This window comes from Aphanomyces invadans (genome assembly GCF_000520115.1).
Source record: "Aphanomyces invadans strain NJM9701 unplaced genomic scaffold supercont1.1, whole genome shotgun sequence".
In the NCBI taxonomy this organism is placed as follows: Eukaryota; Oomycota; class Saprolegniomycetes; order Saprolegniales; family Verrucalvaceae; genus Aphanomyces; species Aphanomyces invadans.
In genome coordinates, this window is record NW_008580146.1 from 1756890 (window position 1) to 1783057 (window position 26168).

The 26168-nt window shown below is 55.3% G+C and overlaps 12 protein-coding genes across 12 annotated transcripts; 6 read left to right on the plus strand and 6 right to left on the minus strand.

Moving 5' to 3' along the window:
- Positions 1 to 16: 16 nt before the first annotated feature.
- H310_00524 (hypothetical protein) lies at positions 17 to 5972 on the plus strand (the record flags this gene model as incomplete). The annotated part of the gene is made up of 33 exons (XM_008863343.1): positions 17 to 310; positions 360 to 437; positions 499 to 644; positions 699 to 882; positions 932 to 1238; positions 1289 to 1361; positions 1418 to 1901; positions 1957 to 2017; positions 2073 to 2239; positions 2286 to 2380; positions 2434 to 2560; positions 2615 to 2749; positions 2798 to 2842; positions 2901 to 2930; positions 2976 to 3065; positions 3116 to 3231; positions 3275 to 3308; positions 3356 to 3411; positions 3466 to 3577; positions 3626 to 3810; positions 3855 to 4020; positions 4071 to 4149; positions 4198 to 4394; positions 4442 to 4609; positions 4683 to 4745; positions 4799 to 4923; positions 4975 to 5073; positions 5124 to 5172; positions 5233 to 5342; positions 5389 to 5484; positions 5529 to 5670; positions 5721 to 5810; positions 5868 to 5972. The coding sequence occupies 33 exons, from the start codon at positions 17 to 19 to the stop codon at positions 5970 to 5972; spliced, it is 4308 nt and encodes a 1435-aa protein (XP_008861565.1).
- A 51-nt stretch (positions 5973 to 6023) lies between these two features.
- Positions 6024 to 8287, minus strand: H310_00525 (CAMKK/CAMKK-META protein kinase). Its single transcript, XM_008863344.1, has 12 exons — positions 7955 to 8287; positions 7807 to 7909; positions 7630 to 7765; positions 7525 to 7588; positions 7424 to 7475; positions 7187 to 7361; positions 7107 to 7144; positions 6935 to 7036; positions 6811 to 6885; positions 6713 to 6760; positions 6508 to 6662; positions 6024 to 6457 (listed from the first exon to the last, which is right to left on the minus strand). The coding sequence occupies exons 1-12, from the start codon at positions 8242 to 8244 to the stop codon at positions 6049 to 6051; spliced, it is 1647 nt and encodes a 548-aa protein (XP_008861566.1). The 5' UTR covers positions 8245 to 8287; the 3' UTR covers positions 6024 to 6048.
- Positions 8288 to 8828: 541 nt separating this feature from the next.
- H310_00526 (hypothetical protein) lies at positions 8829 to 10506 on the minus strand. The gene is made up of 5 exons (XM_008863345.1): positions 10312 to 10506; positions 10227 to 10262; positions 9903 to 10170; positions 9622 to 9842; positions 8829 to 9571 (listed from the first exon to the last, which is right to left on the minus strand). The coding sequence occupies exons 1-5, from the start codon at positions 10474 to 10476 to the stop codon at positions 8843 to 8845; spliced, it is 1419 nt and encodes a 472-aa protein (XP_008861567.1). The 5' UTR covers positions 10477 to 10506; the 3' UTR covers positions 8829 to 8842.
- Positions 10507 to 10582: 76 nt separating this feature from the next.
- H310_00527 (hypothetical protein) lies at positions 10583 to 12169 on the minus strand. The gene is made up of 8 exons (XM_008863346.1): positions 12009 to 12169; positions 11867 to 11939; positions 11725 to 11818; positions 11600 to 11664; positions 11372 to 11538; positions 11255 to 11314; positions 11102 to 11206; positions 10583 to 11052 (listed from the first exon to the last, which is right to left on the minus strand). Exons 1-8 carry the CDS (start codon positions 12148 to 12150, stop codon positions 10676 to 10678), a joined length of 1083 nt encoding a protein of 360 aa, XP_008861568.1. The 5' UTR covers positions 12151 to 12169; the 3' UTR covers positions 10583 to 10675.
- A 200-nt stretch (positions 12170 to 12369) lies between these two features.
- On the plus strand, positions 12370 to 14467 carry H310_00528 (hypothetical protein). Its single transcript, XM_008863347.1, has 8 exons — positions 12370 to 12603; positions 12671 to 13025; positions 13072 to 13222; positions 13263 to 13694; positions 13740 to 13872; positions 13912 to 13950; positions 14008 to 14091; positions 14149 to 14467. The coding sequence occupies exons 1-8, from the start codon at positions 12376 to 12378 to the stop codon at positions 14383 to 14385; spliced, it is 1659 nt and encodes a 552-aa protein (XP_008861569.1). The 5' UTR covers positions 12370 to 12375; the 3' UTR covers positions 14386 to 14467.
- Positions 14452 to 15019, minus strand: H310_00529 (hypothetical protein; the record flags this gene model as incomplete). Its single annotated transcript, XM_008863348.1, has 2 exons — positions 14452 to 14937; positions 14982 to 15019. The coding sequence occupies 2 exons, from the start codon at positions 15017 to 15019 to the stop codon at positions 14571 to 14573; spliced, it is 405 nt and encodes a 134-aa protein (XP_008861570.1). The 3' UTR covers positions 14452 to 14570.
- Positions 15020 to 15308: 289 nt separating this feature from the next.
- H310_00530 (hypothetical protein) lies at positions 15309 to 16363 on the plus strand (the record flags this gene model as incomplete). The annotated part of the gene is made up of 3 exons (XM_008863349.1): positions 15309 to 15701; positions 15762 to 15890; positions 15941 to 16363. The coding sequence occupies 3 exons, from the start codon at positions 15309 to 15311 to the stop codon at positions 16361 to 16363; spliced, it is 945 nt and encodes a 314-aa protein (XP_008861571.1).
- On the minus strand, positions 16165 to 17654 carry H310_00531 (hypothetical protein). Its single transcript, XM_008863350.1, has 4 exons — positions 17357 to 17654; positions 17120 to 17307; positions 16768 to 17068; positions 16165 to 16714 (listed from the first exon to the last, which is right to left on the minus strand). The coding sequence occupies exons 1-4, from the start codon at positions 17630 to 17632 to the stop codon at positions 16436 to 16438; spliced, it is 1044 nt and encodes a 347-aa protein (XP_008861572.1). The 5' UTR covers positions 17633 to 17654; the 3' UTR covers positions 16165 to 16435.
- A 125-nt stretch (positions 17655 to 17779) lies between these two features.
- H310_00532 (hypothetical protein) lies at positions 17780 to 19413 on the plus strand (the record flags this gene model as incomplete). Its single annotated transcript, XM_008863351.1, has 1 exon — positions 17780 to 19413. One exon carries the CDS (start codon positions 17780 to 17782, stop codon positions 19355 to 19357), a length of 1578 nt encoding a protein of 525 aa, XP_008861573.1. The 3' UTR covers positions 19358 to 19413.
- Positions 19414 to 19476: 63 nt separating this feature from the next.
- H310_00533 (hypothetical protein) lies at positions 19477 to 20233 on the plus strand (the record flags this gene model as incomplete). Its single annotated transcript, XM_008863352.1, has 4 exons — positions 19477 to 19554; positions 19619 to 19657; positions 19706 to 19873; positions 19938 to 20233. 4 exons carry the CDS (start codon positions 19477 to 19479, stop codon positions 20184 to 20186), a joined length of 534 nt encoding a protein of 177 aa, XP_008861574.1. The 3' UTR covers positions 20187 to 20233.
- Positions 20207 to 21766, minus strand: H310_00534 (hypothetical protein; the record flags this gene model as incomplete). The annotated part of the gene is made up of 6 exons (XM_008863353.1): positions 20207 to 20412; positions 20471 to 20573; positions 20622 to 20726; positions 20776 to 20949; positions 20996 to 21643; positions 21710 to 21766. 6 exons carry the CDS (start codon positions 21764 to 21766, stop codon positions 20207 to 20209), a joined length of 1293 nt encoding a protein of 430 aa, XP_008861575.1.
- A 3555-nt stretch (positions 21767 to 25321) lies between these two features.
- Positions 25322 to 25953, plus strand: H310_00535 (hypothetical protein). The gene has a single exon (XM_008863354.1). The coding sequence runs from the start codon at positions 25339 to 25341 to the stop codon at positions 25864 to 25866; it is 528 nt and encodes a 175-aa protein (XP_008861576.1). The 5' UTR covers positions 25322 to 25338; the 3' UTR covers positions 25867 to 25953.
- The last annotated feature ends 215 nt before the right edge of the window (positions 25954 to 26168 follow it).

Below are 26168 nucleotides of genomic sequence, written 5' to 3' on the forward strand. Positions count from 1 at the left end.
TGCGACAACGGCCGTCATGGGACTCTTCAAAGGTTGCAAATCACCTCGTAAAGTTGCCCAGCAAGTTCATGCGGATGGTCCCCAGGCTTCGTCGCCCGCTGCGTTCTCGAACACTGGTCAGACCCCTGGCGCGGAGACATCGGCAACGAGGAAGCTCGTGGGCAATGCGGCGTTCAATGACATGGATCTATTTGGCGAAGACAGCGACGCGAGCGACGATGACGCAGCGATCGAGAGATACGATCGCGATGACGAGTCCGACGATGATGAAGTGCATCAATCGCGTAACGTGGAAGCTCTCTTGTCCAAGGTACTGTGGAGCCGCACTTGGTAGACATGGTGCCACCACGACAGTGTAGATGACTCCAGAGGAAATGTTCGTCAAATTTGACGAAGATCATTCCGGAATGATTTCAACCGACGAGTTCATCAAGATGGTAAGTGCGCCAGTATGCTGATCGCTTGATGGCGTCGCTGATCCGCGTGCAATTGATGCAGTTGCCGCAACTCGGCATCAAGTTGAGTGATGCAAAGGCCATTCGTATCTTCGACACATGCGATAAAGACGGTAGTGGGGAAATCGACCTGGAAGAGTTCAAGATGGCCATGTTCACCGTGGACCCAACGACGGGTAACTCGCTGGGGTACACTTCTGTCATGTCGTTTGCAAATACGGGCGCCCTTACTCCTCCGACCAGGTTCTCTCCGTCATCGCTGCTGACTCCAAAAGACACGTTTCACTTGTTTGATTCGAATGGGTCGGGACAGCTCGACGAGCTCGAATTTGCCGACGCCCTCGAGTACTTTGGATTCCGCGTGACCGACGCCAAGCAAGAGCGCCTCTTCCAAAAGTATGACACGGACAAGAGCGGGTTCATTGAGGTACGATCTCGTCGTCAACCCCTGGAATGTATCTGTGCTGGTGGACTAGTACTCGGAATTCCGGGCGATGTGGCTTGAATGCGCCGACGTCAAGCACGAACTGGCATCGCGGGGCGTCGATGTCCCCAAGTACGCGACGCGCAAGACGCTGATGCAAATCCTCGCCAAGCATCTCGACGACGAAGAGCGACGGGAAGAGGAAGCGATGGCCGAGGCCAAATGGTTCCACGAGTGGCAACTGGAGAAAATTCGCCGCAAAAGCCTAGCGGACAAGGCTACACTGCGGGCACAGGACGAATTGGCCGCGGCATTGGATGCCGCCGGGCAAGTTTATGTCCTTGGTCCAGGACAGCATGGTACAGCAGCTGGAACTCACTGTGCATTCCAATTTATGGCAATGGGGCAGGACAATTCAATAGCGAGCCCGCGGCGCGTGATGCGCTGCTCTATGATGGCTACACTCACGTGAGCGAAATTTGGTACGGCGGTGACAACGACATCTGCGAAAGACGGGCTTCACATGGCGTCTGTGCAGGCAGGCGCGTGTTGTACCAACGTACGTTCCACCTGACTTGAAGCTGAAGCCACCGACGATCCATCAAGCGCCTGCTGCTACTCCATCGAACTATCCGCTGGTGAAAACACGTGCCTTGACGCCGGATTACATTCAGAGACGAAAGGAAAAGTTGGCCGAGGCAAAGGCAGCGGCGACGGCTGCCGCTGCTTCTGCCGTCGGTGAAAACAAACTCCCGTTTATGCGGCGTCGATCCGAAAACGTGACGTACGACATCAACCACGTGAGTCCGCCCAAGTTGGCGAGGCAGGCGTGGCGCGCCAAACCAAAGGAACGAGCTTCGGTCAAGACGGAGGACGCAACTAGCCGAGAAACCAACGAAGACCTTTCCGAAGTGCTGAACCAAAAGTTCCTTGAAGATCGAGCGTTTGTGCGCAGTTTGCGATTCAAGGACGTTCACCCCATGACCAACACGGGATGGCTGTGGGGTCGCCAAGTTGTCCAAGTAGGATTGCATTGGATTCGAGTGCCCCAGGCCAAGGAGTTCACATGAGTGGCAGGCCGCTATATCAGACAACATTGCGTACGCCGTGACGGCCCCTGGACAAATTTACTGCTGGGGTACGATGGGCCAGCCACGTTGACCTTGGCTAAGACCCACGGCGACTCGATGCAGGTGGTCAAAACAAGTGGTGGAAAGGGCTCGAACACGATGAGGACGAGGACGTCGACGTTGCAGTGAAATCCATCGACAACGAGGCCGAGGCTACGCGGAAAGAAGTGGAGCGCATGAGAATGCTCACGAGTCGATCCGAGTTGATCAAGATGGCCGCCCCAAGATTTGTACTACTCTGAAAGCCGCAGCTTTGTCTAATGGGGTCTGGTGCAGGCGGCGGATGCCGTGGCACTTGAAGTCGAAGCGCAAAAGCGGAAACTCGAGGAAAAGCGCTTGCGCGACCTCCACGAAGACGAGCAATATGAAAAGTAAGTCGTATCGTGGCTCGAAGTGGCGACTTCTTGTCTGAGGGCATAGACAGGCACAAGCGCGTGGTGCTGTACTACGACAAGTGGGACCCGCCGCCGAGTTTTTCAACTCGCATTATCTACATGCAGCAAGTGTTGCTGCCCAAAGTCGACTACAACCGAGTACACAAGTCCATCCTGGTACACGTCATGTCATGCCATTACGTCATGCCTACCGCCACCGCTTTCGGACAGGCCCGCGGTTTCCACCTGGACCGAGCAACAAAGCAAGACTTGATTGAACTTCTCGGCGATTGTTTGTTGATTGAATCCGAAATGTGCACGGAGGAGGCACGAAGAGGCATCAAGCAAATGGACTTTTTCATCCAAGTGGGATTGTTCGCTTCAGTCGCCGCGTGCGCTCACAAGCCGGTGTAGGACACGGAAGAGCTGCATGCAAAGAAAACCAAAAAGGTTGAAGAGGTTCGTGCCGACTCATGTAAACAACTCCACTGGGCTGTCGTTGACACGTCCGGCGCAGATTCCAGAGAAGGCAATTTTACTCGACTCGGTAAGTCGAGGCGATCGAGGTGCCGGGACACAGACCTTGTCGTAGTACCAGCCGTTGAAACGTGAGCTCGAGCGGCGGGAAGCGGAAAAAGCGGCAACGGCAGCTCAAGCCAAGGAACACGAAGCAAAATTGAAGGTGCCGTTGCATCGTGACACGGATGGTCACAGACGAGTCTTGTGGTATAGGAGGAGACATACGATGCCTCCATCGAACGGAAACGCGTCCAGCTAGAAGATATGTGTCCCGAGTACACTCCTCGAAGCACGTCCACCGTGATGGAGTTGAATGGCGTCACGGCGAGGTGGAGCTGCTATCGAATACATGACTTCATGCATTGTTTGTAGAGGGCCTCCGCTGCATCCACCTCGAGGATCGTCGGTACGCATCCGTTCGTGAAAGGATCGATTCTTGGAAGGATATCCTAGGCGGTTTGGAAAATTGCCGCCGGCGAGTCGTTTGCTTGCGCCGTGACACACAACGGGCACGACTTCACCGAGCAGTGGCGTCGACTGGTTCGATGTAACTCGTGCAATAGGTCGTTGTACTCGTGGGGCGTCGGGATCAGCGGTCGTTTGGGGCATGGAAAGTCGTTGGAAGGCATGATGAATGCCGATTCGGACCACCCCAGTCGAGTCATGGAGTTGAAGGTACTCCTGGAACGTTTCCTGTCCATGCGTTTGTAAACGTGAGGCCAGTCCGTGTTTGTGCAAGACGTCGCGTGCGCGTTCGACCACAGCGCGGCGTTGAGTGCCGACGGCCAAGTATACACGTGGGGGTCTGCGTCCACAGGCAAGCTCGGCGTTGGTTTGCTGGACGACAAGTTTGAGCAGTTTGCAATGCATCCGATGCGAGTCCGGTTCCCTGGTCGCAAGCGGCTTCGGTAAGTCGCAACAGGGATGAAATTTCGTTGACATGCGCATGCAGTCAAGTGTCGTGCGGACGGGCGCACACTGGGGCAGTGAGCACGGACGGGGAGCTCTTCGTGTGGGGCTGTGCCAATGGTGGCAGGTTGGGACTTGGAGAACAAGTGCAGGACATGGTCGCCGTGCCGACGTTCGTCGCGTCGTTATCGCGGGTGTCGGTGGCCCAAGTAGTGTTTGCCACTGTTGAAGGGAGCGATGCCTCACCTGGTGTGAGTAGGTTTCGTGTGGGAATTCGCATTCGGCGCTGTGTACTGAAATACGATCGGATGTGGATGGGAATGTCGAGACACTCTCGGGTGGGTTCCATGGCCCTGTTGGTCTGCTGCTTATCGGCGAATGTCTAGGAGGTGATGTGTACGTGTGCGGTAGCTCGGGGCCTCTGTTGCAGCACACCCCCACGTGGTCCCTTGTTGCCAAGCTTCGGGGAACGCCCGTTCGCGAAGTGAGCTGTGGTTTCGGCCACACTGCAGCTGCGACTCTGGCGGGAGAATTGTTCACGTGGGGGCAAAATGTACAGGAATGCACCGGCCATGCCGCGGGCGTGAGTTGCTTGCGTCCGCCGGTGTCGGCACTTGAGCGCATGATTAGAGACGAGTGATCGATGAACCGGAGCTCGTGCGCGCATTCCACGTCGCGCCGTACAATTTGGCGATTCGAAAGCGCGCGCGACAGAGTAGTGTGTACAACGAGCAGGACGCAGCATTGGCCGTGGATGGCAATCGAAGTGGCCCGCTGCACACATGCATCCACACCCAGGTAGGTGGGAAAGAATGCGTTCGCTGTCTACGGTTGATGTCTGAGCTCTCCTCACACGTGCGCTGGTTGCTAGTACGATGACCATCCGTGGTGGGAGGTCGACCTGGGCCAACCTTCTGTACTGGAGCGAATCAAGGTATACATGACAGATGCTCTCGTCACGTTTTCCACCACGCGGATTGCTTTCAGGTGTGGAATCGGACCGACCAGCCTGTTGACACGTCCCGGCGGCGGGATGAATTCACACGTCGGTTGTTTCCATTTTGGATCATGGTGAGCGAAGTCCCATTCGACGACACGATGGGTCGCGCCAGGTACAGTCGGCCAAAGCGTTGACGGTCACCACGGGACTGTGTCGAGGCAAGTCTCAAAGCAGGGCGCGATCACAGCAACGCGAGCGCGCAATTTACAGAAGATCACCGCTTGACCGAGTGGGTGCTGCCGTCCACGGGGACTGTTGGCAGGTGCGCTGATTTGCATCCGCTTCAGGTCCACAAACTGACATGAATGGTAGGTACATTCGAATCCAAGTCAAGGGCAAGCGGTACCTGCATGTGGCTCAAGTACGCCGCGCAAGTGCATTTTGTTTTCTTCTCGGTCCCGACGTCGTCATCGCATTCCAGGTCGAAGTGTTTGGAGTGTACAACGCGTTCAACTACGTGGGCCACGTGTCGTCGGTGCAGTGCGCCAAAAATGTGACGTTGGTTGTGATGCGCCCCCTCTCCAGCGCCACGTACGACGGCGCCTCGCCGCCGTCGCAACCCACCGTTCGTCGATAGGTCGATCCATGACCACTACATCAAAGCCATCCAAGCCGACCCGGACAACGCGACAATTCTGCGGCAGTACGAGGCATATGCAAAGTGCTTTCAATTGTACGTTAGCATGTGTGGGCATCCAGTGTCATGGTGTCGTCTAGGTATGGGAGGGGCGAAGGTCTCACGGTCGAGAAGTGTCGCCTCTGCCGAGCCACTCGGCGGTGCGAAGTGTGCGAGTTTTACACAAGCACCCCGTCGAATAACTTGCCGTTGACGACCCTCGGGGAAAAGTTGGGCTTGGCGGTAGGACGGTCCGTACATGGCGTCGTGTGAGGGGGACGCGGGCGATGTAGGAAGCTATCGATGTGATTATGCATCGTGAGCTGCCCCGAGTGGCGTTTGAGAAGCAGGCATTGACGCCGGCGACCATTCAAGAATCTATTGTACGCCCATTCGAATCTATCGTTCTGTCCTCATGGCGCCGACTATCGAATTTGTAGACGGACAAGTTTGCCAAGGTGCTGAGCTTGTCCCCCAAGAAACTCACGCTTCCGTTGTTTCGACTGTCTCCGTCAAAGAAGGACAGCCCAGTGCCGCCATCGTAGTGCCTCCCATCCGACGGAATTCAATGAATGTCTTTCGCCTGCACGAGTTGTGTGGAATCGTTTGGATGCATTCGAATTATCCCACTGGCTGAAGCGACGCCACGTGGATCGTTGTCGGTACCTTGGCAACGCTACGGGACGAAGGCAAGGGGGCCGACGCGGATGCTTGGTTGGTGGTGGATGAACCGTCGTTAGCTTCCAACACCACCGCCTTCTTCGCGACAGCGTGTTTGGAATTCTCTGGGGGAGTCCCTGGGGTAGCTCGGACGAACGTGGTGCGTGGGGATGGAGTCTGGGATGCCGCCGATGTCGGTGCGATGGGAGATTCTTGATGGTTGATGCCACCACTGATGATGGTGGCTTTGACATGGGGCCGAGGGGGTGCGTCGTTAGGTTTGTCGGGATTTTCCAACAACGCTTTTTCGGGCGACGTCAGGGTCGGGAGCGAGATTCGATCGTTCTTTTGAATGGCGTGGCCGAGTTTGCTACCAGACGCGCATGAACAAACGATCCAGCATCGTCGACGATGACGTACTTGACCAAGACGAGCGCCTTGATCTTGGAATGCAATTTCTCGTAGAGATGGATAGGCGAGATCGCCGAGATGACGTGCTCGGGGGTCAGCGAAATCGGCTCGAGCATGACCAAGCTCGAGACCCGACTAAACATGGACTTGGTCCATTTGTGTGCCTACAACGGGCGGACTGGTTTAGTTGGCCACACGCAGTGCTGAAGCGAACTCGAATGCCAGCAGTGGTGAGCCTTGCGTCGGGGTCGCGGTTCAAAATCTGCCGACATGGGTATGAGGTCGTTGAGAGACCAGAGATTTTGCTCGTACGCCTTGTAATAAGTCGATCAAGTCGGGATGGATGGGGCGGTCGCCGACGTGGGCGGGGTATTCCACCGGTTGATTCTGCGCCGCAGTGTGAGCTACTTTAAGGGGGAGACACCGACATGCCGACCTTGATCTTGTCGTATAGCTCGGGGATGCGATCCGCTTGAAAGGGAAGGCGCCCGTAAACAAACATGTACAGCGTCACCCCACACGCCCAAATGTCGACCGGCTGCCACACATGCACGACATGGTGAACGCTGTCGTCGCGACTGGAACGAAGTCATGAGAATACAACCGACCTTGCCTTTGAACTTGCCCCCGGTCAGCATTTCCGGTGCTACGCGTTCGGGTGAGGTCTACGAATGCCGCCGCAGTGTACCGAGGAATGGCCCGGTCCCGACCGTCTGTCGAAAGTCGTCGTTTTCGTTCTCAAACACTTGGGACATGCCAAAGTCGGTGATCTTGAGCACGCCGTCGCTTCCCACCAGTAAGTTGCTTGGCTTGATGTCGCGGTGGATGATTTTGTGAAAATGCAAAAAGTCAATGCCTTCGATCTAGACCGAGCATCTCACGCGTCACGTCGAGAGCAGTGGAAAGATGTCCATGCCCGACGTACGAGCTGGCAAAAGAATCGATTTGCTTGCGTCTCCACGAGCGGCGTGCACGTTCTACAATAGTTGCCGTAAGTCCCCAGCACGTGTCCATGACGCGCGTTACGTCTCGCCATCGACGACGCAGCCCCCTTCAATCAACTCGCTGACCATGTACATCTTTTCGCTTTCTACGGCAAAGATGGAGTGTGGACGAAAGGTATCCGCTTACGAGGGGCGTCGATCACTTCCTTCAGTTTGACGATGTTGGGGTGGATGAGCTGTTTCCAAATGGCAAACTCTTTGCGAATTCCCTCGAGCCCGTCGCCCCCAGGCCCCCTCGTCGACCGAGACAACCGCCGCACGTGCTACATTTCACGATGAGCAACCTCGAGGCGGCCAAACGTGCCTTTTTGTTAATGATCTTGATGGCGTAATACTTGTCTCGCTCGGGCCAGTATGCTTTGCGTACTTTGCCGTACGCGCCTTGGCCGATCACGTTGTACAGGATGCTACAACACACACACGTCAATGGCCGCGACAAGTAGAGGCACTACTATTGATTCAATCGCTTGTGGCCAGCTTCGTCGTGGTTTTTGCTGACGGTGGACGTCTCAAAGAAGGACGAGTGGCGGAAGTTGGGGGCTTCCTTGAGTGCTTTGAGCATCGGCATGACGGGCCTATCCGATGTGATGTTGGCATACGTTTTCATGTGCGTGAACGATTCCCGGCGATCCGAGTGGATATTCGCTTTCAGCGGAGACGGCGCTTCGCCCTCTTCCATCTCGTCGGCATCGTTCTTGGCGGGCGGGGTGTTTGGAGGCATTCCCTTGACGCCGTCGCTCATCCCGCGTTGTATACTGCGACAAGAGATGGGCACCGCAGTGGACTGGCGGAATAAATAGCCATTCGTGTTGCGAAACCGCCTTGTTGGATTTATGTCGACCACAAGTCGCGCAGCGTGAGACTGGAAGGTCGGTCGAACGGCTTGGGACCGTGCAGCCCGTGCCCAAGCGGCGTCGAGGATGTACAAGGTCGGTCGAACGGCTTGGGTCCCTGCAGCCCGGAGGATGTACACCTAGGGTTTTGTTCACATACGACAGGATTCCATTTGATGTGGTGGGCAAAGACGCGGGACTGCGTCGAGATGTTGTGGTGCGTTCAACAGTAGTGGGGACTTGTTCTGAAAGTTGTTCTTGGCCCCAAGGATGCCGAGGGGGGTCCGCCCATGGGATGTTGTCATGCGACTGCCGTGTCTGTGGCAGATCGAACCACGTCCATGACCCTGGCTCCAATGTGGTTTGCATGACATCACCACCACCACTGCCAACTAAACTCCACCTGAGTTGCAACTCGTGGTCGGCAATGTCGAGACGGCAATGTCGAGACGTATGTCGAACGGACACAGGAAGGTGTTCTCCGCCATGAAGACCCATCGAATCTCATTAAGTCCACATGACAATACAGCGGGGATATGCCTGCTTGATCATACTTGCGTACTTGGCCGTGGTCGCCAAGTTGGCGCATGCCCCAATGACGAGATTCGCCAGCGCCACGGGACTTGGTCGTCCTGCCAGGGTCGCAAACGACACTTCGTGGAGCGAGTTGCACGCTTTCACGTTTAGATGGGTCAGCTTGAGGCAGCGCTTGACAAGGGCACAGAATCCGTGATCGGTGATGTTGTAGCAAAACACGAGCGAGAGTCGCTGCAGGTCGTGGCAGTGCGACGCCAGGGCCACCAGCGCCGCGTCTGTAAGGTGAACACATCCTTGGACGGACAAATCCTCCAGGCGAGGACACCCGGCAGCAAGGACGGCAACATCCGCATCCGACACGGTGCGGCACATGGACAGGTTGAGTGACACGAGTTGGTCGCACATTGCAAGCCGTTGGAGCGACGTTGACGGCAAATGGATCAGTCCGGTCAGGTCGAGATGCGTGAGTGTTTTGCTGTGTTGGTGCAGGAATCTACTGAAGCTGCCCATTGTTTCACTAGGCAGCGGCGTGTCGTCGATGGCGGCACAGCCCATCAAGTTGGCGTGAACCAAGCGCGATGGAACGCCTTGTGGAGGCGCGACGAGCAGGGCATGGTGCAGTCTCGGGCAGTTGGCCACTGACAAGTGTGTCAAATTGTGCTGCTTGTGCAAAAGATGGGCCACCGAAGCGTCCGATACCTTGTCGAGTCGAACCAACGTGACGTTTCAAAATGTGGTTGTGGCTGTACCTTGAGACACTTGTTGATTGAAATGGACGTGAATGTGGGAGGGTGCAATGCCAGCGCATGCACCCCGTGGTCGGTGATTCGAATGCACATGGACACATCGAGCACTTGTAGCTTAGGGCAGTGCATCGCGATGGCCACAAGGCTTTGGTCGCCAATGCGAGAGCACCCGGCAACACCGACGTCCTCCAAATCAGGGCACGCCATCGCAACCTGGACCAGGTCTACGATATGTCATTGCAAGGTGCGGTCGTAGGATAGCAATGGAGCTCAGAGAAGTATACCGTTGTCAGTCAGTTTGATGCAGTTCAAATGCAGCGTGCGGAGACGGCGGCATTGCGTGAGAAGGAGGAACTCTGGAGCGTCGGCCTGCTTGCTCTCGAGGACGATGCAGTGGAACTGAAGGGGGTCTACGCCACAGAGCAGTCCCGACAGGGTTGCCTTGGTCACGCGAGGTCCATACAGACGAATAGACGTTAATTGGACGCGAGTAAACGCAGTCCATAGGGTCTTGTGGCCATCATCTGCCAACGGCATCAACAGCATGCGAACCTGACCACGGCCACTGTTTATTGCAATGGAACCATGGATGGGGAAGGGAGTGTTACCGCATGTTCGAGCTGGTCTTCCCCACGACACCAAGTCTAATATACTGTGAGCTGCTTTCCACATGAGTGAGGTTGCAAGATGTACCAAATCCAAGTGACGCAGCGCCTTCACTGACGCCAGAGCAGCCACCCGCCATGCTCGCGACACCAGCGCGAGGCTTTGCCACCGCTCCTTCACGTTCACATAACCAAAGCACGCGCTGTACAACACGTCCAGCGGAATGAGCGCCGCCGCCTCGTTCGGTTGCATTTCTGAGATCGCGTGACCTTTCAAATTGCGAAGATCGAACGTATGTCAAACGGCCGGCGATATTTTCTCTTCAACGCCAAATATCCCTTGTGGAAATTCCATCAAATCCGAAATATCGAAGGTTTGAATTTAATAATCTGACTAAGTCCTCGTTGCTTGGCGCGTTCTAGGCTGGGCAGATACTGAGGAAGGAATCAGTCTAAATGTCCTTGTAGTTTCCGCCGGGCGCTGGCGGAGCCACAGCTGCGACCGTCGTCGGGAGGGGAGGAGGCACCACGGCGGGGGCCGCAGCAGGCCCATCCACCCCAGAGGCCGGCGACGGAAAGACCGATGACTCGCCTGATTGTCTCGTGGGGCTCTTCAGCCGTTTCTCATCTTCCACTAGGATTTGGGTCTTCACTTCGTCTACCGCGTGCGATGCCACCGACATGACGGACGAAAACATGCTGCCGAGCTTCTTCACACCAATCGACACGACGGGGTTTGCCATGGCCGACTTTGCGGCGAGGCCAGCGGTCCCAATGGCAAAGTTGGTCGCTTTTGTGGCTTTTTCAGTCACATGGAATTTTTCGTCCACTTGCACAATATGTTAATCCTTGGTTCGTATGGCTCAAGTGCACGATACCTTCCGAGAACTTCTCCGACACTTTGAACTGTGAGTCAAGCTCCTTGGCCTTTAGCTTTGCAACCTCCGCTGCACTCTTCACAGACAGCGAAATCTTGTGCTGTTCTAACACATGAAAAACATAATAGTAATGATCAAATTCGGCCAACGCACCATCAAAGTCTTTGGCGGACGAAATCCCACTGGCGAGAACTTTCGCAATGGACTTCACAGCTGGGCATGCAAGGCATGAGGCGACCGTCGAACTTCATGGAGCGAGCGGTGATATACCTGCCCCAGACCGCGAAGGATGCGGAGCGTCCGCAGAGAGCGAGTTGGCAGCGACCACTGTAATGGTGCCGTTCAACAGAGTTGCGCCGGAATGGTGCAACGAAATGGTGGCAGCTTCAGGAGTAGTAAACACAATGACTGCGTGCTGGTTGATGTTGTCGCCGTCCCTGGCATTAAAATTTGGGGTTTAGATTGCACGGCGATGTATATGGGCTCGTGTACTCCTACAAGATGAGACGCTTGATCGATCCGCTTTTGGAAAAGAAATCTGTGATGGCCTTTTCGGTCGAAGTCTACCAAGACGGAGCGATTTTTGCCATGACTGGGTATCGACGGTACTTCAAGATATATACCTTGTCTGCCACTGGAATGTTCGTGACGATGATCGTGCTTGCGATCTCGTCGGCTGTCACAGAGTCCGTGTCATCTTGATGACCCAAGGACGGTCTGTATTGTCGTGAGTTTGGGGTGCATTCGTTGCAGTGTCAAGTGTACCCGCGAAGAAAGACGGTGGACCCTTCTTGGACCCCAGCGGGCAACAATGCACCTGATGGAATGGGTTGTCCCTCTAGCACAAGGTAAAAGCAACATTCCACGACCAAGCGCTGTCATGAAAGCGTCTGGGGGCACGACATACCGGGAAATTCGATCTTCACATCGGCCACGTTGATCGAAGGGCGCACTGCGGCGATGGCTTGCAGGAGGGATTCCAAAGTGGCCTCGCGGGGTACCTCCACCACGTAGCGCTCCTTGGCGAACTCTTGAACGGTTATGAACATTTCTGTTGCGGAAATTGCGAGAATGAATTATGCGACCAAAAACATCTCGATCCTGGCCGACATTCACTCTCCGTTAATGGTATATACTGAAGTCAAGTGAACATTCAACAAGTAAATTAACTGAAACCTGCACATAATGATCCAAAATGCTAATTAACGTAGATGTTATCCGGTAATATTATGCGGATAGGGTTCTGGAAAATTAGCCCTGTTGGTACATTTGAGATGAACCCTCCACCTCGTGGCCCTCCTCCAATGCTGCCGTTTGCCGTGGCGCCGCCGATGATCCCGCTAGGGAGTATCCCTATGCCTCCACCTATGGCACACACGGTGTTGATTCAGCCACCCGTCGCAAGAGTAGTTCAGGCTCCTCCTGAAATTGGACCACTGAACGTGTTTGTCGGAAAGTTGCCTCCCGATCTTCACGACAACTACGTTCGAAATTTGCTCGAGGTGAGAAGACGAAAGGCACATGACATCATAGCTTTCAATCCATCATCACCGTTGAAATCCGACGTAGCGCGTGGGAACTGTCGTGCAGTGGAAGCGCACGACAGATCCGATCTCGGGTAAAGCGAAAGCGTTTGGGTATTGCACGTACGCTACCGCTCTGGATTGCATTCGCGCGCTTAAGCTGTTGAATGGGTTTTCATTGGACTCGAAAAATATCCTGCTCAAGGTGGACACGACGACGCAGACAAAACTCGACGAGTACTCGGCCCAATTGCCGCCGGAACTGCAATTTGAAGAAGACCAGAAGAACGAGCGCGTTGCGGCGATGCTCCAACGTCTCTTTGAAGAGCGAAGTGGGTTGCATGGCGGGTACAACAATGATATTGCGTCGTGGGGAGACCTCATGGAGAACGTCGATTCAGGTACGTCCCCTTGATCTGGCCATTCGCTCACGCATGTTTTGTCCAGGGGCAAAGGAAGTCGTGCGGGGAGGCATGATCATGAGCGAAGTGGAGAAGTTCCGCTTGGCGCAAGAAGAGCGCACAGCGCAATTGGAAGCAAAGCGACTCGCGTTGATCCAAGAGAAGCTCCGTCGAGACAAGGAAGACGCGGAGAAAAGGTAAGTTTGACCAAAACGGCCTTGTTCACATCTTGAGTAGTGCCACTTGTGCTGCCGATAATTCCGTAAAGGAACAAGAGCCCAAAATTGAAACGCGAAACGAGCCCTCCCGCCGCTTGTCTCCTCCGCGCCGCGGCGATAGATACCGCCGTAGCCGCAGCCGAAGCCGAGACCGTCGTTACCGCGATTCGCGACGTCGAAGTCGCAGTCGGAGCCGCAGTCGAGATCGCGTCAGCCGCTACCGGAGGAACTCCAGTCCTGGAGAGTCCTCGCCCAGAGACTCTCGCCAACTGACCAGTGCACCGCCAGCGCCCAGTGCATCAACAAATCCAAACAGAGATGCGGCGACGACAGCGCCGCGAAGTGATCCCCACGAATCTACCACGGCCCCTCCGCCGCAACCGCCTCGTCGTCCAGTTGCCAAGATTGAGCTCAAACTGCAAAAGAAGGACAAGAGTGACGCTAAACCGAGGTACGTCGAACACCACGCGACAGAACGTTGACATGAACCGCCCAGTGTATCGGCGCCAGTGGCGGTCGCCAGCGCCGTGTTTGGAGTGGACGATGAAGAAACAGCGAAACCGCAGCGCGACTTTGTCCCGTTGGACTACACGGACGAAGAGAAGCTGGCGGCGTCGGTCGAAGCACAGGTAGCGGCATCTTGAACGAGCGCGACTGACGCCGAATAGGTGGCCAGAACCGTCGCGCGCATTAATAGCCGGTCGGATGTACGTCCCCCGTTGCATTTTTTCATGTGACGACAACGTGATGATGGATGGTGGTAGGGAGTGGAAGGCCTCATCAAGAGCATTCCCACGGACAAGAAGGGCCTGTTTAAGTACCCTGTGGACTGGAGCGCTGCCGAAAAGGTGGGAAGATGGAAGATCGTGTGCGAATGTTCTGATGGGAGTGTCACCGGTGTGTAGTACAAGGTCGTCGAGGAGAAGATGACGCCATGGGTGACGAAGAAGATTGTTGAGTACTTGGGCGAAGAAGAAAGCACGTTGATCGGATTTGTCTTGCGCCAGCTGCATCAACGCACAGCGCCGCAGGCAATCGTGGACGAACTGGTCCCTGTGCTGGAGCAAGATGCTGAGACGTTTGTGTTGACGATGTGGCGCAAGCTGATTTTTGAAGTTTTACGGGCGGATGGCGGGAACTGACCAACGTAAGAACGTCCTAGTCAGAGAATACTCCCTTTCCTTGGCATGAACACGAGTCGAATATGAAAGGTGTGTGTTGGGCTCAACTACGTGGATGGATGGATGCATTACTTGGATTAGAATGGTTGAAGGGTCAACACTTCGAGGTAGGAGAGACGACGACACCTCCCGAACCCACCGTGCTGCTATTTGAATCTCCTTAAGTCTTTCTGGAACTCTTCCTTCAGTGCCTGGCCAAACTCCTTGATGTGCTTGATAGCAGGAAGTGCTTCCTCCGGTTTAATGTCCTTCTGCGCCATTTCCGCAACAGTCTTCTTGGTCTGCTCCACGTGCAAGTGCGTGCGCAAGGCAAAGTTCTGGAACGCTTTGTTGTTCGCAAGGGTCTTAACAGCCTGCTCGTTCAGTAGGTTCGTCAGCGCGCGGCGGAAGAACTCGGCCATGGTGATCTCGTGGAAGATGGGATTGTGCCCTCGAGGAAGCCGATCCCATTCCCAGGCCAGTGATTGGCTCACCCCGAGGGCTTCTGTTCCATCAACATCCGGCGTCCAATCACTGACATTATTTTATCCGGATGACGGATTCAACCGCGAGCTCACGGCGCCTTCTTCCCTTGTGAAATCACCGCCCGCTTCATGGAGTGCTGCTCGTGTCCACGGAGATGCCTGTAAGCGCCCTCATGTTTACGCGTGGAGTTCGGTTGTGAGACTTGGCGTGATGGTGTCGGTCGCCTTACCAAGTGCTTTGAGAACAGAAAGCCGAATGTTGGTCTTTCTAGAAATATCCCACGAATTTTCGGGTTTGTCCTTTTTTCAGTCGAAATTCGGCATGTCGCCGGATCAGTGCCATGTGTCATTTAGTACTCTCTTCCGACACTCGGGAGCCCGTTGCAGGACGGACGACAACAGAAGACCAGCAGAGGAGCGATGAGCTGGATATGGGGAAGCGATGCCACAGCGGAACAAGCCAACATGGTGGTGATGTCGTTGCAAGGAGAACTGGACGAACGCCAGGCGACGATTGAAGCCCTCGTAAAGGCGCTCAAGCGAGAAAAGGAAGAGTATAAGCAGGCACTCATCGACGAAGTCCACGACCTTCACGAACGCAAGAAGGCCTTGACAGATGAACTCGCACAAATTGACGCACTCATCAGTGCCAAAACACAGCAAATCACACTGGGCAACAAACCCAAGTCGAAAGGGCGAGCAACAGTTGCAGTCAGCCCGTCTGCAACTGAAGCAGCACCGACGGTTCCTCCTGCGCCAGCACAACCTACCGCGGGCAAGCAGCCCAAGAAGAAAACGACTGCTATCATGCACGTACCATCCAACGTCCTCAGCATCACCATTCACAATAGTTGATATTCCATGTGCAGGAAGGACGCAGTTGAGCCTGAAGCCGAAGCCTCCGTCGCTCCGAGTAGCATCCGCGTCGCCTCCACTCACCCCGAACTTCAGAAGGTGCGCGAAATTGATGCGCAAACGGCATTTATCATTCAGCGCAGTAATGTAAGTGGAGTATGTTTCACAAGCATCCAACTAACTCCTCTCTCGCACAGAATGCGAATACAGTCGTGTACAAGGGCAACTTGGCATCCAACAACGTAGCCCTCGACCCCAAAGCCCCATTGCACATCTACTGGATCATGTTCGCTCTACCCGGCAACCCCGTCCCGACAGAAGAGTTGAACATGATCGAGAGAAACACTGCGTATGGCGCTACAGCGACCCCGTCCGAAACGACCGCGGGGGAGTACGGCGTGGCGCTTGCATCGTTAAAAGATCGAAGAATCGTCATCTTTGTTGACTCAAACGGCCAGGTTCGTGCGCGCTCGACTGTTAACGGCAAGGCGAACGTGTACTTGGAGCGGGTGTACGTCCAGTCGACGACCAGTTGGGGGCTTCCCAAGGTGGAATACGTCGAGATCTTTGGGGTCGACCCAGTCACGCAAGAACGCGTGTACGAGAAGAAGCTACCTTAACGCCATGGCCGACAATATTCGCCAGCAATGGCCATGCGTTATCAAATAAACGTCAATGTATTCGCAACTTGCCTACGCCTTCTTGAGCATCACGATGGCCGAGGTGGCGAGGGTCGACCCGAGAATGAGGCGCAGGTTGTCCTGGGACATTTGCAGCGTGATAAACTTGGACGTGACTGCGACACCCGTGACAAGGCCGACACCGATCTTGAGCGCCGTGGGGAGGTGCAGCGACTGCTTCTTCAGGTTGTGGTATGTGGACGAGAGGCCCACGGGCACAATGCCGAGCAAGGACGTCCCAATGATGTGGGACTGCGGCATGTCGCTTGCAGCGGTCAAGTAAGTTGTCATCTAGCCATATAGATGAGTCATCACCCCTGCGTGACAACAGGTGAGAGACTGACCAAGATTCCACCTCCTAGTCCACAGAGACCAGAGATGAAGCCAGACAAGGCCCCAGCCACCAAGTACTTTACATTCCCGGCGGCAAACCCAGTCCAGTCAGCCGACACTGCTTCTACGTACGACGAAAAGGACGGGTGGTCGTTGAAGTATTGCAAGTCGAGCTTCTCGGACAGAGCTAAGGGTCGCCCTGGGTCGCCTTGCCCTCGCTTCCATTCCTGGAGGCGGTCCTTGAAGTAGATAAACGGAACACTAATGAGCATGGCTGTGCCCACAACACGTCGCAAATGGACTTGACTTAGTCTACACAGTTGCACGCGTGAGAACGAGGCGTAGCTCGCTTTGCAAGTGTACTTGTGCGCTAGCTGCACCCCCAGTTTCGTAAAGAACACCGAAGAGCATGAGACCAGGACGGCCATCGGGACGTTGCAAGCTCCAGCGGTGAGGTAGTTTACTGAGCCCACGGAGGCGCTGACCGTGACCGCGGCGATTGATGTGCCATTGATAGTTTGCTGGGTCAGGCTGGTCCATTTAGCCAGTGTCTACGATGAATTTGAACCAACTACCATTCCACACAACATGATGTCCCACCGGGAGGATAATAATACCCCCTCCCACGCCTGTCAGGGCCGAAACGACGCCAGCAAAGCCACCGGTTGCACAAGCAGCGACCCACGAGATCGCATTGCCGCCTGCAGGTGTTGTGGCGATGGAACTCGTCAGACGGAGCGACACTCGACCAATGCGACTGGTTTGCACGTTGAAACCCTTCATAGGCGCTAATGGAATCCGCGTGAGAGGGCTTGTAGCGCGCGAATGCATCAAGTGTACGCTGCGCGACACATGCCGCGCCGAGTTGGCCCACATCGCACTTTTCGCAAGGTGGTCGTTTCGGACAATGTAGGAAAACCTGTAACATATCATATTTAGCAAAAAGTAGAACCCTTATACTTGATATCCGATTATTGCGTTGGTTCAAAATTCGCAAATGCAATTGCAATCAAAATTCTCACAATGACGGGAAAGCCGCCGCAGCACCGCACAACTCTTGCGATGGCGCTCGTCCGACAACTGCGGCTGACACATGTCATGTGGAGCTTTGGGGCCTACCTGATCGTGTGGATCGCAATAAGCATATCGATCTTACATGTGCTGGACGTTGATTACCAGTCCACTTTCACCTCCATGGTTGAGCGGCAACCGCACGGCGTTCCCACCTCTCGCCACCATCGAAAGCCAACGCAATCCGTCGATGACGATTACTTTGTATCCTACAACTTTACCCAATGCTACCGTCAAGTGGATTATGGACTTCTCGACTCTATCGTCCCCACCACCGTGTGCAAGTCATCATCCACGGAGTCAACGACCATCACCCACTTGGACAGTGTCGGATGGAACGACGGGTCGCTGTGGACGGCTTTCGCATTGGACTTTTCACAAGCGCAAGCTGTGAGCCCAATTCGCAACGCGAGCGAGGACGGCGGTCACCACGATCCTCGCTACCGCTTGACATCGTCACGGATCCGGTGTCAGTGTGCCTTTGACGCGTCGACTGAAGCGATCTCAATCCTCGTGAGCCAATTCTTTCCATCCAACGACACTACGTGGCAATGCAATAGTCCGCCCGTTTTCCCAGACGCATCAGCGGTAGTGGTAAAACCCACGGCACTCCTCCTTGCTCGAAAGGACGACCATAACCCGTTCTTTCAAATAGCGTCGGCCCTGAATGCGTGGACATTGCTCAAATTGCTCCAACTAGAAATGACGTCGACCCAACTCTTCATCTTGGACGATGGAGAACCCATGGCAACGGACGTTCTCATGCAGAAGCTCTTGGCGCCGCGACACTCCATAACGTATGGTCGTTCGATTGTTGGCAAAACTCTCCACTTTGACCAAGCAGTTTTCCTGCCGTTTGAATTCGCGGGGCCACTCGTGGAGCACTTGGACGACGAGCAACTATGTCACGACAGCCGCTTGATCTCTGACTTTCGCGCGGATGTCTTCCGAGCCTTTGATCTTCCACTGGTGGCGCACTCGTCTACAGTCAACACGACTGTCTCCACGACTTGCATCATCACGATTGTGTCGCGGAGAGAGTACAGCGGGCGACGCGTGGCCCGAATGTGGCTCAACGAAGAAGAAATCACCTCAAAGATGCAGACCAATTACCCTATGTGCACGGTGCAGTCAATTGACTTCGCCACGAAGTCGATGGCGGAGCAAATTCAGCTGATCAGCACCAGTCGCGTCGTCGTGGGAATGCACGGTGCGGGCATGGCAAACGTCATCTTTGCGTCCCCCAACACGTTTGTGGTCGAGATCTTCCCTCTGACTACGTTTCGATATGGATACCGCAACTTGTGCCAATACCTCGGCCTGCACTACGTTGAGTACCGCGACGGAGCAGACACGCCATGGCCCGAGTCTCACAAAGTTGTTGAGGACGTGAGCTGGTTCCGAACCTTCGACTTGATCATGAACGTCGTCCTGAACGAAGCCGAGCGCGTCAAGTATGATGCGCGGCAGACCATCCAGCGCCGCATTCACCGATCGCACCTCCTTGCCCAAGAATTCGACCGAGTTTGAAACGTTGTTCAGTAATTATGCGACTTTATTGGTTACAATTCATCAATTTGGACCAATCCATAATGCATTTGTAATCATTTGCCACCAATAGCAAGGAACTTGGGCCATTTCAAAATTCAATGGCGCGCCGGTTGCCCAACATCCTCGTCACCGGCACCCCAGGCACGGGCAAGACGACGCTTTGTCAGCTCTTGGCGGTACATGCACACCGTCTCATGTGCGCGTGAATGCATGCACGACTGATGAGTTCTCTGTGAAAAGGAACGAACCTCGTTGCGAAATGTGAACGTTGGCGACTTGGTGCGTCCAACGCTTTGTTTGCTCTGTGTGATTGCTTTCGCCACATAGGTGAAGGAGCGCGACTTGCACGCTGGGCGTGACGAAGCCTTCGACTGCTTCGTTCTGGACGAAGACAAGGTGGTCGATGAAATGGATGACATGATGAGTTCTCCCGACGGCGGCATCGTGGTGGACTTTCACACCTGCGACTTTTTCCCGGAGCGCTGGTTCGACCTGGTGCGTCCATGGCAACTTCAACTATGAACGATGTAGACTCAAGGGGGATTTGTCGTGGACGTAGGTTGTTGTGCTTCGCACGGACAACACGACGCTCTTCGACCGACTGACGCAACGTGGCTACACCGCCAACAAGGTGACCGAAAATGTCGAGTGCGAAATCATGCAGGTCGTGCTGCAAGATGCACACGAGAGCTACGTCCCTGACATCATTCAAGAGCTTCCGAGCGTGACGATCGCCGACATGGAATCGAACGTCGAGCGAATCATTGGTTGGATGAACCACTGGGTCGCGCAGAACCACCAACAATAGGAACGAGACAGCATAACTCCCTAACTTATGCCATGTTTAACTGCCAAGTCGACCGGAGCATTGACGTTCAAGCGAAGTATCCGATCGACGTCGATGTGTTGGAATCCACTCGCGCGAACATGCAGAGGCGCGTTCGTGCTGAGGTGAGTCGGGGACGGTGTCGAGTATACGGCTTTTGAGTACGTGGGCGGCAGCACTTGAGCCTCAACTTTTGCGGTGGGGTCGCCTACACCATGCCACCCTCCTTTGTCAGTTTTCACCGTCATGGTAGACACTCCTCGTACTTTTCTCTGCCTTGCGGGCATTCAGTGCCATTCGCTTCGATGCAGCCTCGGCCAAGAGTTTCTTGGTTGCCTTGACGGACTTGTCGATGGCATAGGGATCGACCTGATGCATATCTCGGTCACTGCAAAGGCATTTCAACCTTGCACGCACCGGTGGCGTTGGCACCCGCTGTGGCATCCCCTTGATACGGTCCTCCCGGAATAACCTGTCCTTGGTAAAGCTACTGTCGAGCGGCCCCTTGAACTTCAGATCGTACTGCGTGCCGCACAATCACTATCGCGCATCGAGCCGTCGATGGGTGTACCTTGTCCATCAGTTCTGTGTTTTCTGTCGAGTGTTTCGAAAACTGAATGATGGCATTCGTCCACTTGACATTGCGCCGCACGCGTGCGCCGGCGGTGGAAGGTCGATACGGCGTCTGCGTGATTTTGTCTGGAAACTCGCTTGCCTTGGAGCGCTTGTCCATGAGGTCCTCGACCTAGCGCGCGTGAGGCCATGGCGACTTTCTCGGCACATGGACAAACCGTGACAGTCCTCGACTTGCTGCCGTCGAATTTAAGCCCTTGGCTAGTGCTCTTACGCAACCGATGCGATGCTGCCAGCATTGCCGACGGGTCTTCCACGTATCCTGGCTCCCGCTTCCACCACTCCGAGGCCGCCGTTCGACGATCCATGTCGCTGACAGCAGGGTCCTGTGCCAGAAGGGCTTGGTAGATCTGGTTGATCTTCACTCGTTCTTGTGCTCGCTCGACGAGAATACTGGTGCGAGTGCGCCCACAGCGCTCCTTCTGCATCTGCGCCTTTTCAGCTTTAGACAATTTCGCGGGTTGTTTTTCCACCCCTTCGAGATTGTTGTTGCTGGGGGCATTTCGGTAGGCCGATTGGAGCTGCATCAGATCGCCCTGCCGACGACTGAGCCTCAGCTCGGTCCGCGTCTTGGTCGGTTCACGGTCGTCGTCTTCGTCGTCAAATACAATGTGGTCGACTTGGGCCCTCTCAACCGCTGAAATCTCCTCGCGTTGCGGACGTGGGTGCATCGCGCCACTCATAACATAACGCCGGCCATGGCTTGGAGCTTTGACCCCGCCGTTCTCCGTGGCAAATGCTGATGCCAAGCGGAGTTTCTCTTTGCATCTCGCCTGCAGCAGATCTCCTTTCGTTCGAAACACGGGCTACCCACGACAACGATTGAGTCGTCCAAAGGTCCATGGGGGCAAACGAAGTCGTTTGCTGAGTACCTCGTGCGCCCACGACGCGGGCGGCATGGCCACGAGCGGCGCCGAGTCGACGCCCATTGCTGCAGGTATGCCTGAAATGCGACGCCGTTCGCAATGTATATTTAGCCCCCATGGAGCACAAGGAGGGGGCGTTGATAACTAACTCACCCCCCCACGCATATGCTGGGGATATCCAAGCGCAAAGAGCGATGCGGGTTCGTCCATGCGCCACCCCAGAGGTGTTGTCGGCGTCCAAGTGTTGGAATTGTGGGGCCAGGCCACCCCCCCAGGCATCCCCCGACAGCCACCCCAGAACGCATTTCCCTTGAAAGGCAGCACGCTGCTCCTTCAAGAGTATCCGAGTCATTCGAACACGTGTGCATCGACATGACGTCGCGCGAGAGTCACGGAGGCTGCCAGTGGATTCTTGGGGAAGCTACTTTTGTGCGGGCGCTGGATGGTAGTCGAGATTGCCTTTCTTTGGCGTTGCATTGCGTGGCCCACCGTAGACTTCTTCGTCACTGCGCCGTCGAGAGAGATGTAATTTCGTGCGTGCTGCATGTGGACGAAATGTTTTTCGAGTTCTCTTGGCAGCACCTGCCCCATCGATGGGATGAACTGGGTCGGCCAAAAGCGCCTGGCATCGTTTGGCAGGTGGCACAGTATCACGCACGTTGCCAGCCCTGCTCGCGAAGGCGGGGGGCAGACGTCCCGATGGGTTTGGCTCAGTCCTCTCCAAACTGTTTGTGCGTTTCAATCATCCCCTCCGACTGAGTACGTTGCTGACACTGCAAATCGGACAAGTCGCTACAGTTTTGCTCACAGCGAGTGGTGGTCCACACCGCCCGGCGTCCATTGGCAGTGTCGACTCACTCCTGGCGAACGGCATGCCATGCTAGCATTTTCAAAGGCACCAGAGAAGGAAGGAAGGGTACACCGCGCCACGTAAAAGATACGACATAAAGTTGGGCGATGGCAGCCATACGAAAAACTCGTAAAAAACTCATGACGTTGAATTCAAAAAAGCGTGTAGTATGCGTGTCGTAGACGCCACTCAAGTGCGAGAAATTTGTCTCGAAACCTGAAAATTAGGCGTTATAGTTCATAAACCGCGAGCGTTAAAAGGAAAACACCAGGTCGGGGAAGGCACGCGTGTATTCAAGCGTGCGGATCGTAGTGGGATGTTTGGCTTGCCGGCGCGGCCGCAGCTGAGGCCCGATCCCACACGTTGGCACAACAATTCGTGTGCTTTTGAAGTAGTACGTGGCCGCCCCCATGGTTTGAGCCTCTCGTCGAAAACAATTTCGCAATCTTCCCCTCCTGGTCATGCCAGGATCGGATTGCGATCCAAGGGTCTGTTCGAGGTGCAAATCGTCGACGCATGTGGTGGGCTGTGCAATGCTGTGGACAAGCACAATGCACTCCCGACTTCAAATACATGTAATAGGTCGACTGAGTTATGTTGGCGCATGCAACTCGCACTTGGACGGTGGTCGCACAGCTAGACGACCACACGCTGCCTCCCCTGCCTGCCGCCCCATGGATTGTTGTCATGCCAGGAAGCGTATCGAGCACCCATCTGCCGTGCTATTCGACAGACGTGATGCGCAAAGTGGTGGAGGGGGTCCCTTGCTAAGACTTGGTCGGGTGGAACGGGGGGAAGAGCTGCGCATGTCAAGGGGGCCTTGCGCTGGTGAAAGACGAGGCACCACTTCCGTTGCTCAACTTCACGCAAGTCGGGCGAAATCATCAAGCATTCGCCGAGATAGAGAAAGCAGTTCGCGACCGCCACAAGGCTGAGTCCTGACTGACTGGCGGATTGCATGACGCAGCGTATCGGTTGGATAGTCGACGCTCCGTTTGGAATATCAATGAGGGTGTCCCTCGTTGGAAGGCTTCGTAACGACGCCATCCACCCTGCAGGGGCGGCTGGAATCTCGAACGGGAGGACCACGGAGGTGTAGATGCAGTCGGAGTAGATTCAACCAGCGAACGGTTGTGGCAAATGCGGTACAATGGCATGAACAAAAGAGGAAGGGTCGCCGCATGTGCATTCATTTTTGGACCCAAGGAGGCGGGAGAAGCCCCGCCGGTGCTCCGACTGCGATCGCCGTCGTAGACGAAAGCGTCAACAAGCTGCCAGCCGTGGGCAAGGACAGCGCCACCCCGGCACCACCGAGCAGAAACATGTGTAATGTGATTGTTGTCGAACCCAAGGCAAGTGACCACCAGCCGCCGGACATTCCATATTTCATCCACCTGTACGTGGCGGGAGCAGTGGCAAGTTGGAAAGGGCAGCAGCATGGATGGGCCTGCACGTAGCCAGGACAGCGGCCCGACAGGTTTGGATGCGCAGTGTCTCTCGCAAAATAGAACTCAGGTGGAGTGTCGTGGTCGGTCGAAGTCATTTGGATCTTGTCCAACAGCGGCGGGAGGCTCGCCATCGTGTTGGCGCGGCCACCTCATGTTGTCTTCGTTGTGTCCGCGATTGGAACCTGTATAATTCGATATCAATGGAAAATGGATAATAGATGTTGAGAGTGGACATGGTTCGTCATGCGAATTGATTCAATGAAAGTCAAGACGGCCTGTATAAAGTAATTCCGAATAGATTGCGGTTTATATTCGCGACTTGATCTTTTTCTCGGCGGTCGAAGAAATGTCAGCACATGTGGGTGGTGGAGGCATGTGCTGTCGCAAGAAACATGGACAGGGCCATTCGGGAAGCGCCGCCATACCCGCAGACGAACCCGCACGAAATCCAATGTGGCGAGGCTTGGGCAAAAAGCAAGAACATTTGGTGTATATGACGTGTGGATCGTCCTGCCGTTCAAAGGGCGATCCTTTCGAGGCATGTTGTGCGGCAGCGCGTGGCGCAGCGCTCGCACACGTCGCTGTCCATGTAGATCTCCTACGGTACAACTCCCGCCCTGCTGCAGCTACTCTTGACAACACAATTGCGCGTCGTGGCTTGTCTCGACAGTTTGAAGGTGGTAAGGCGCCTATCATACCACACTCTGCAGCCGTAAAACCCGCACGGAAGCCATCGACTCCTTCAGATGGAGTGCTCTCGGCGCCATCTGTCCACACTGTCCAAAATGACACCCTCGATTCGACACGACCCACCCACTCCACCAACTCGACCATCCATCCGTGCCAACGCCATATATATACCCCAACCGAGCTGGGCTTTCCACGCCTGCGTGCCTTTGACTGCGGAGCAATGGGGGAAGAGGGCGGCTCGACCCCGTCCCTGGTGGCCTTGCCTGGACGTAGAAGTGGCCACAACGACCTCCGCGCGAAGTCCCACTTCAACATTGCTGTTTGGGGGTGCCACAGCTGACAGCCAAGTGTAGTACAACCTCCACAGTGGCCGTCTCCTTATCCGGATGGCTACAACGGCTGAACACAGTTGGCCGAGTGCCGCGCGAATTCACACCGTGGCATGGGCCAGGCGAAATATAAAAGCCTTGATAGCGTTCCAGTATGGTGGCCTTGGAATAGAATTCAATGGCCCAACTCAACCCCCCCACCCGACACACCCATCGCCTATGTGCCACTATGTCGTAAAAGCAGGGCCTACGTATTCCCGCTGCGGGGTGCCCCTGCGGCTGCGAGCTCATTTTCGATTCTCCTCCACCGAGCAGAATATGGTTGCTGTATCCAAGACCCTCATGGTATCGTCGTCCAACGACATGATCGACAGCGGCAAGTGCCGCTACAAGACGGGCAAATGCCTCAACGACCGGTCCTTCAAGCGCAATGGCCAGTTCCATCAACTGTGCATGTTCCATCGAGAAAAGGCCAACCGCATCCAACGCAAGTTTGACCGGCAAAAGCGCTCCGTCGCCAAGGAAAACAAGACCGGCGGTTCCCACCACAAAAACGGCAAGGTCGACACGACCATGTCCGGCCGCTCGTTTGGTGCGCACCGTGACTGTGGCGAGTTTTTCTCGGACACGGACTCGTACGACGGCCGCCTCTCGGTCGACAGTTGCGACGGCATCTTCAAAGACGACTTGTGGAGCAGCAGCAGCAGCCCCATGTCGGACTATGGTATGTCCATCAAACTCGAGCACGTGTGCGACCCAGAACCCGTGCCAGTCAACTCCCCTGTGACCCACCAAGGGCGTTTGTCCGTCGACGAGATCGACTTCCTCTGCTCGGCCATGTTCTAAGGCCCGAGCGTGTACCATAGATAGGTGTTTCTTGTGATGCCGTCTGCATCGAGTGATTAAGTTAAGACGTGTTTGTGATGTTTCCAAGTGCGGTCGGGGTTTGTTTCGTCAGCAGGGCAGTGTCGCTAGGCGGAGGGGGGGGGCGTCCTGTGGAAGCGATGCCTTGCTCAACCTGCGGCGAAAACGGAGAACATCGCTTGGAGGTGCTCGTCGATTTTCCAACATCCACTGCGATGCCACCACACGTCCCCAAACCTCTGGTGGTCGCCGCGTTGTTGTAGGTGGGGGGTACGACGTGGACG

Bases quoted from the DNA above. Each gene is read 5' to 3' on its own strand.
- H310_00525 (XM_008863344.1), bottom strand. From the start codon at position 8,244: ATGAGCGACGGCGTCAAGGGAATGCCTCCAAACACCCCGCCCGCCAAG. The intron at 7,145-7,186 runs GTACACTGCGGC...CCGAACGCGTAG, and splicing joins CGGGACCGGGCCATTCCTCG to CACCGGAAATGCTGACCGGG. The intron at 6,663-6,712 runs GTTCGCTTCAGC...CGCCCGTTGTAG, and splicing joins TCACCACTGCTGGCATTCGA to GCACACAAATGGACCAAGTC.
- H310_00526 (XM_008863345.1), bottom strand. From the start codon at position 10,476: ATGCAACCGAACGAGGCGGCGGCGCTCATTCCGCTGGACGTGTTGTAC. The intron at 10,263-10,311 runs GTACATCTTGCA...ACAGTATATTAG, and splicing joins CGCTGCGTCACTTGGATTTG to ACTTGGTGTCGTGGGGAAGA. The intron at 9,572-9,621 runs GTACAGCCACAA...CGACTCGACAAG, and splicing joins CAATCAACAAGTGTCTCAAG to GTATCGGACGCTTCGGTGGC.
- H310_00527 (XM_008863346.1), bottom strand. From the start codon at position 12,150: ATGTTCATAACCGTTCAAGAGTTCGCCAAGGAGCGCTACGTGGTGGAG. The intron at 11,665-11,724 runs GTATATATCTTG...CCGTCTTGGTAG, and splicing joins ACATTCCAGTGGCAGACAAG to ACTTCGACCGAAAAGGCCAT. The intron at 11,053-11,101 runs GTATCGTGCACT...ATATTGTGCAAG, and splicing joins GTCGGAGAAGTTCTCGGAAG to TGGACGAAAAATTCCATGTG.
- H310_00528 (XM_008863347.1), top strand. From the start codon at position 12,376: ATGAACCCTCCACCTCGTGGCCCTCCTCCAATGCTGCCGTTTGCCGTG. The intron at 13,223-13,262 runs GTAAGTTTGACC...CATCTTGAGTAG, and splicing joins AAGGAAGACGCGGAGAAAAG to TGCCACTTGTGCTGCCGATA. The intron at 13,951-14,007 runs GTACGTCCCCCG...GGATGGTGGTAG, and splicing joins GCATTAATAGCCGGTCGGAT to GGAGTGGAAGGCCTCATCAA.
- H310_00531 (XM_008863350.1), bottom strand. From the start codon at position 17,632: ATGTGGGCCAACTCGGCGCGGCATGTGTCGCGCAGCGTACACTTGATG. The intron at 17,069-17,119 runs GTACACTTGCAA...GCAACTGTGTAG, and splicing joins GGGGTGCAGCTAGCGCACAA to ACTAAGTCAAGTCCATTTGC. The intron at 16,715-16,767 runs GTCAGTCTCTCA...CTATATGGCTAG, and splicing joins GACTAGGAGGTGGAATCTTG to ATGACAACTTACTTGACCGC.
- H310_00535 (XM_008863354.1), top strand. From the start codon at position 25,339: ATGGTTGCTGTATCCAAGACCCTCATGGTATCGTCGTCCAACGACATG.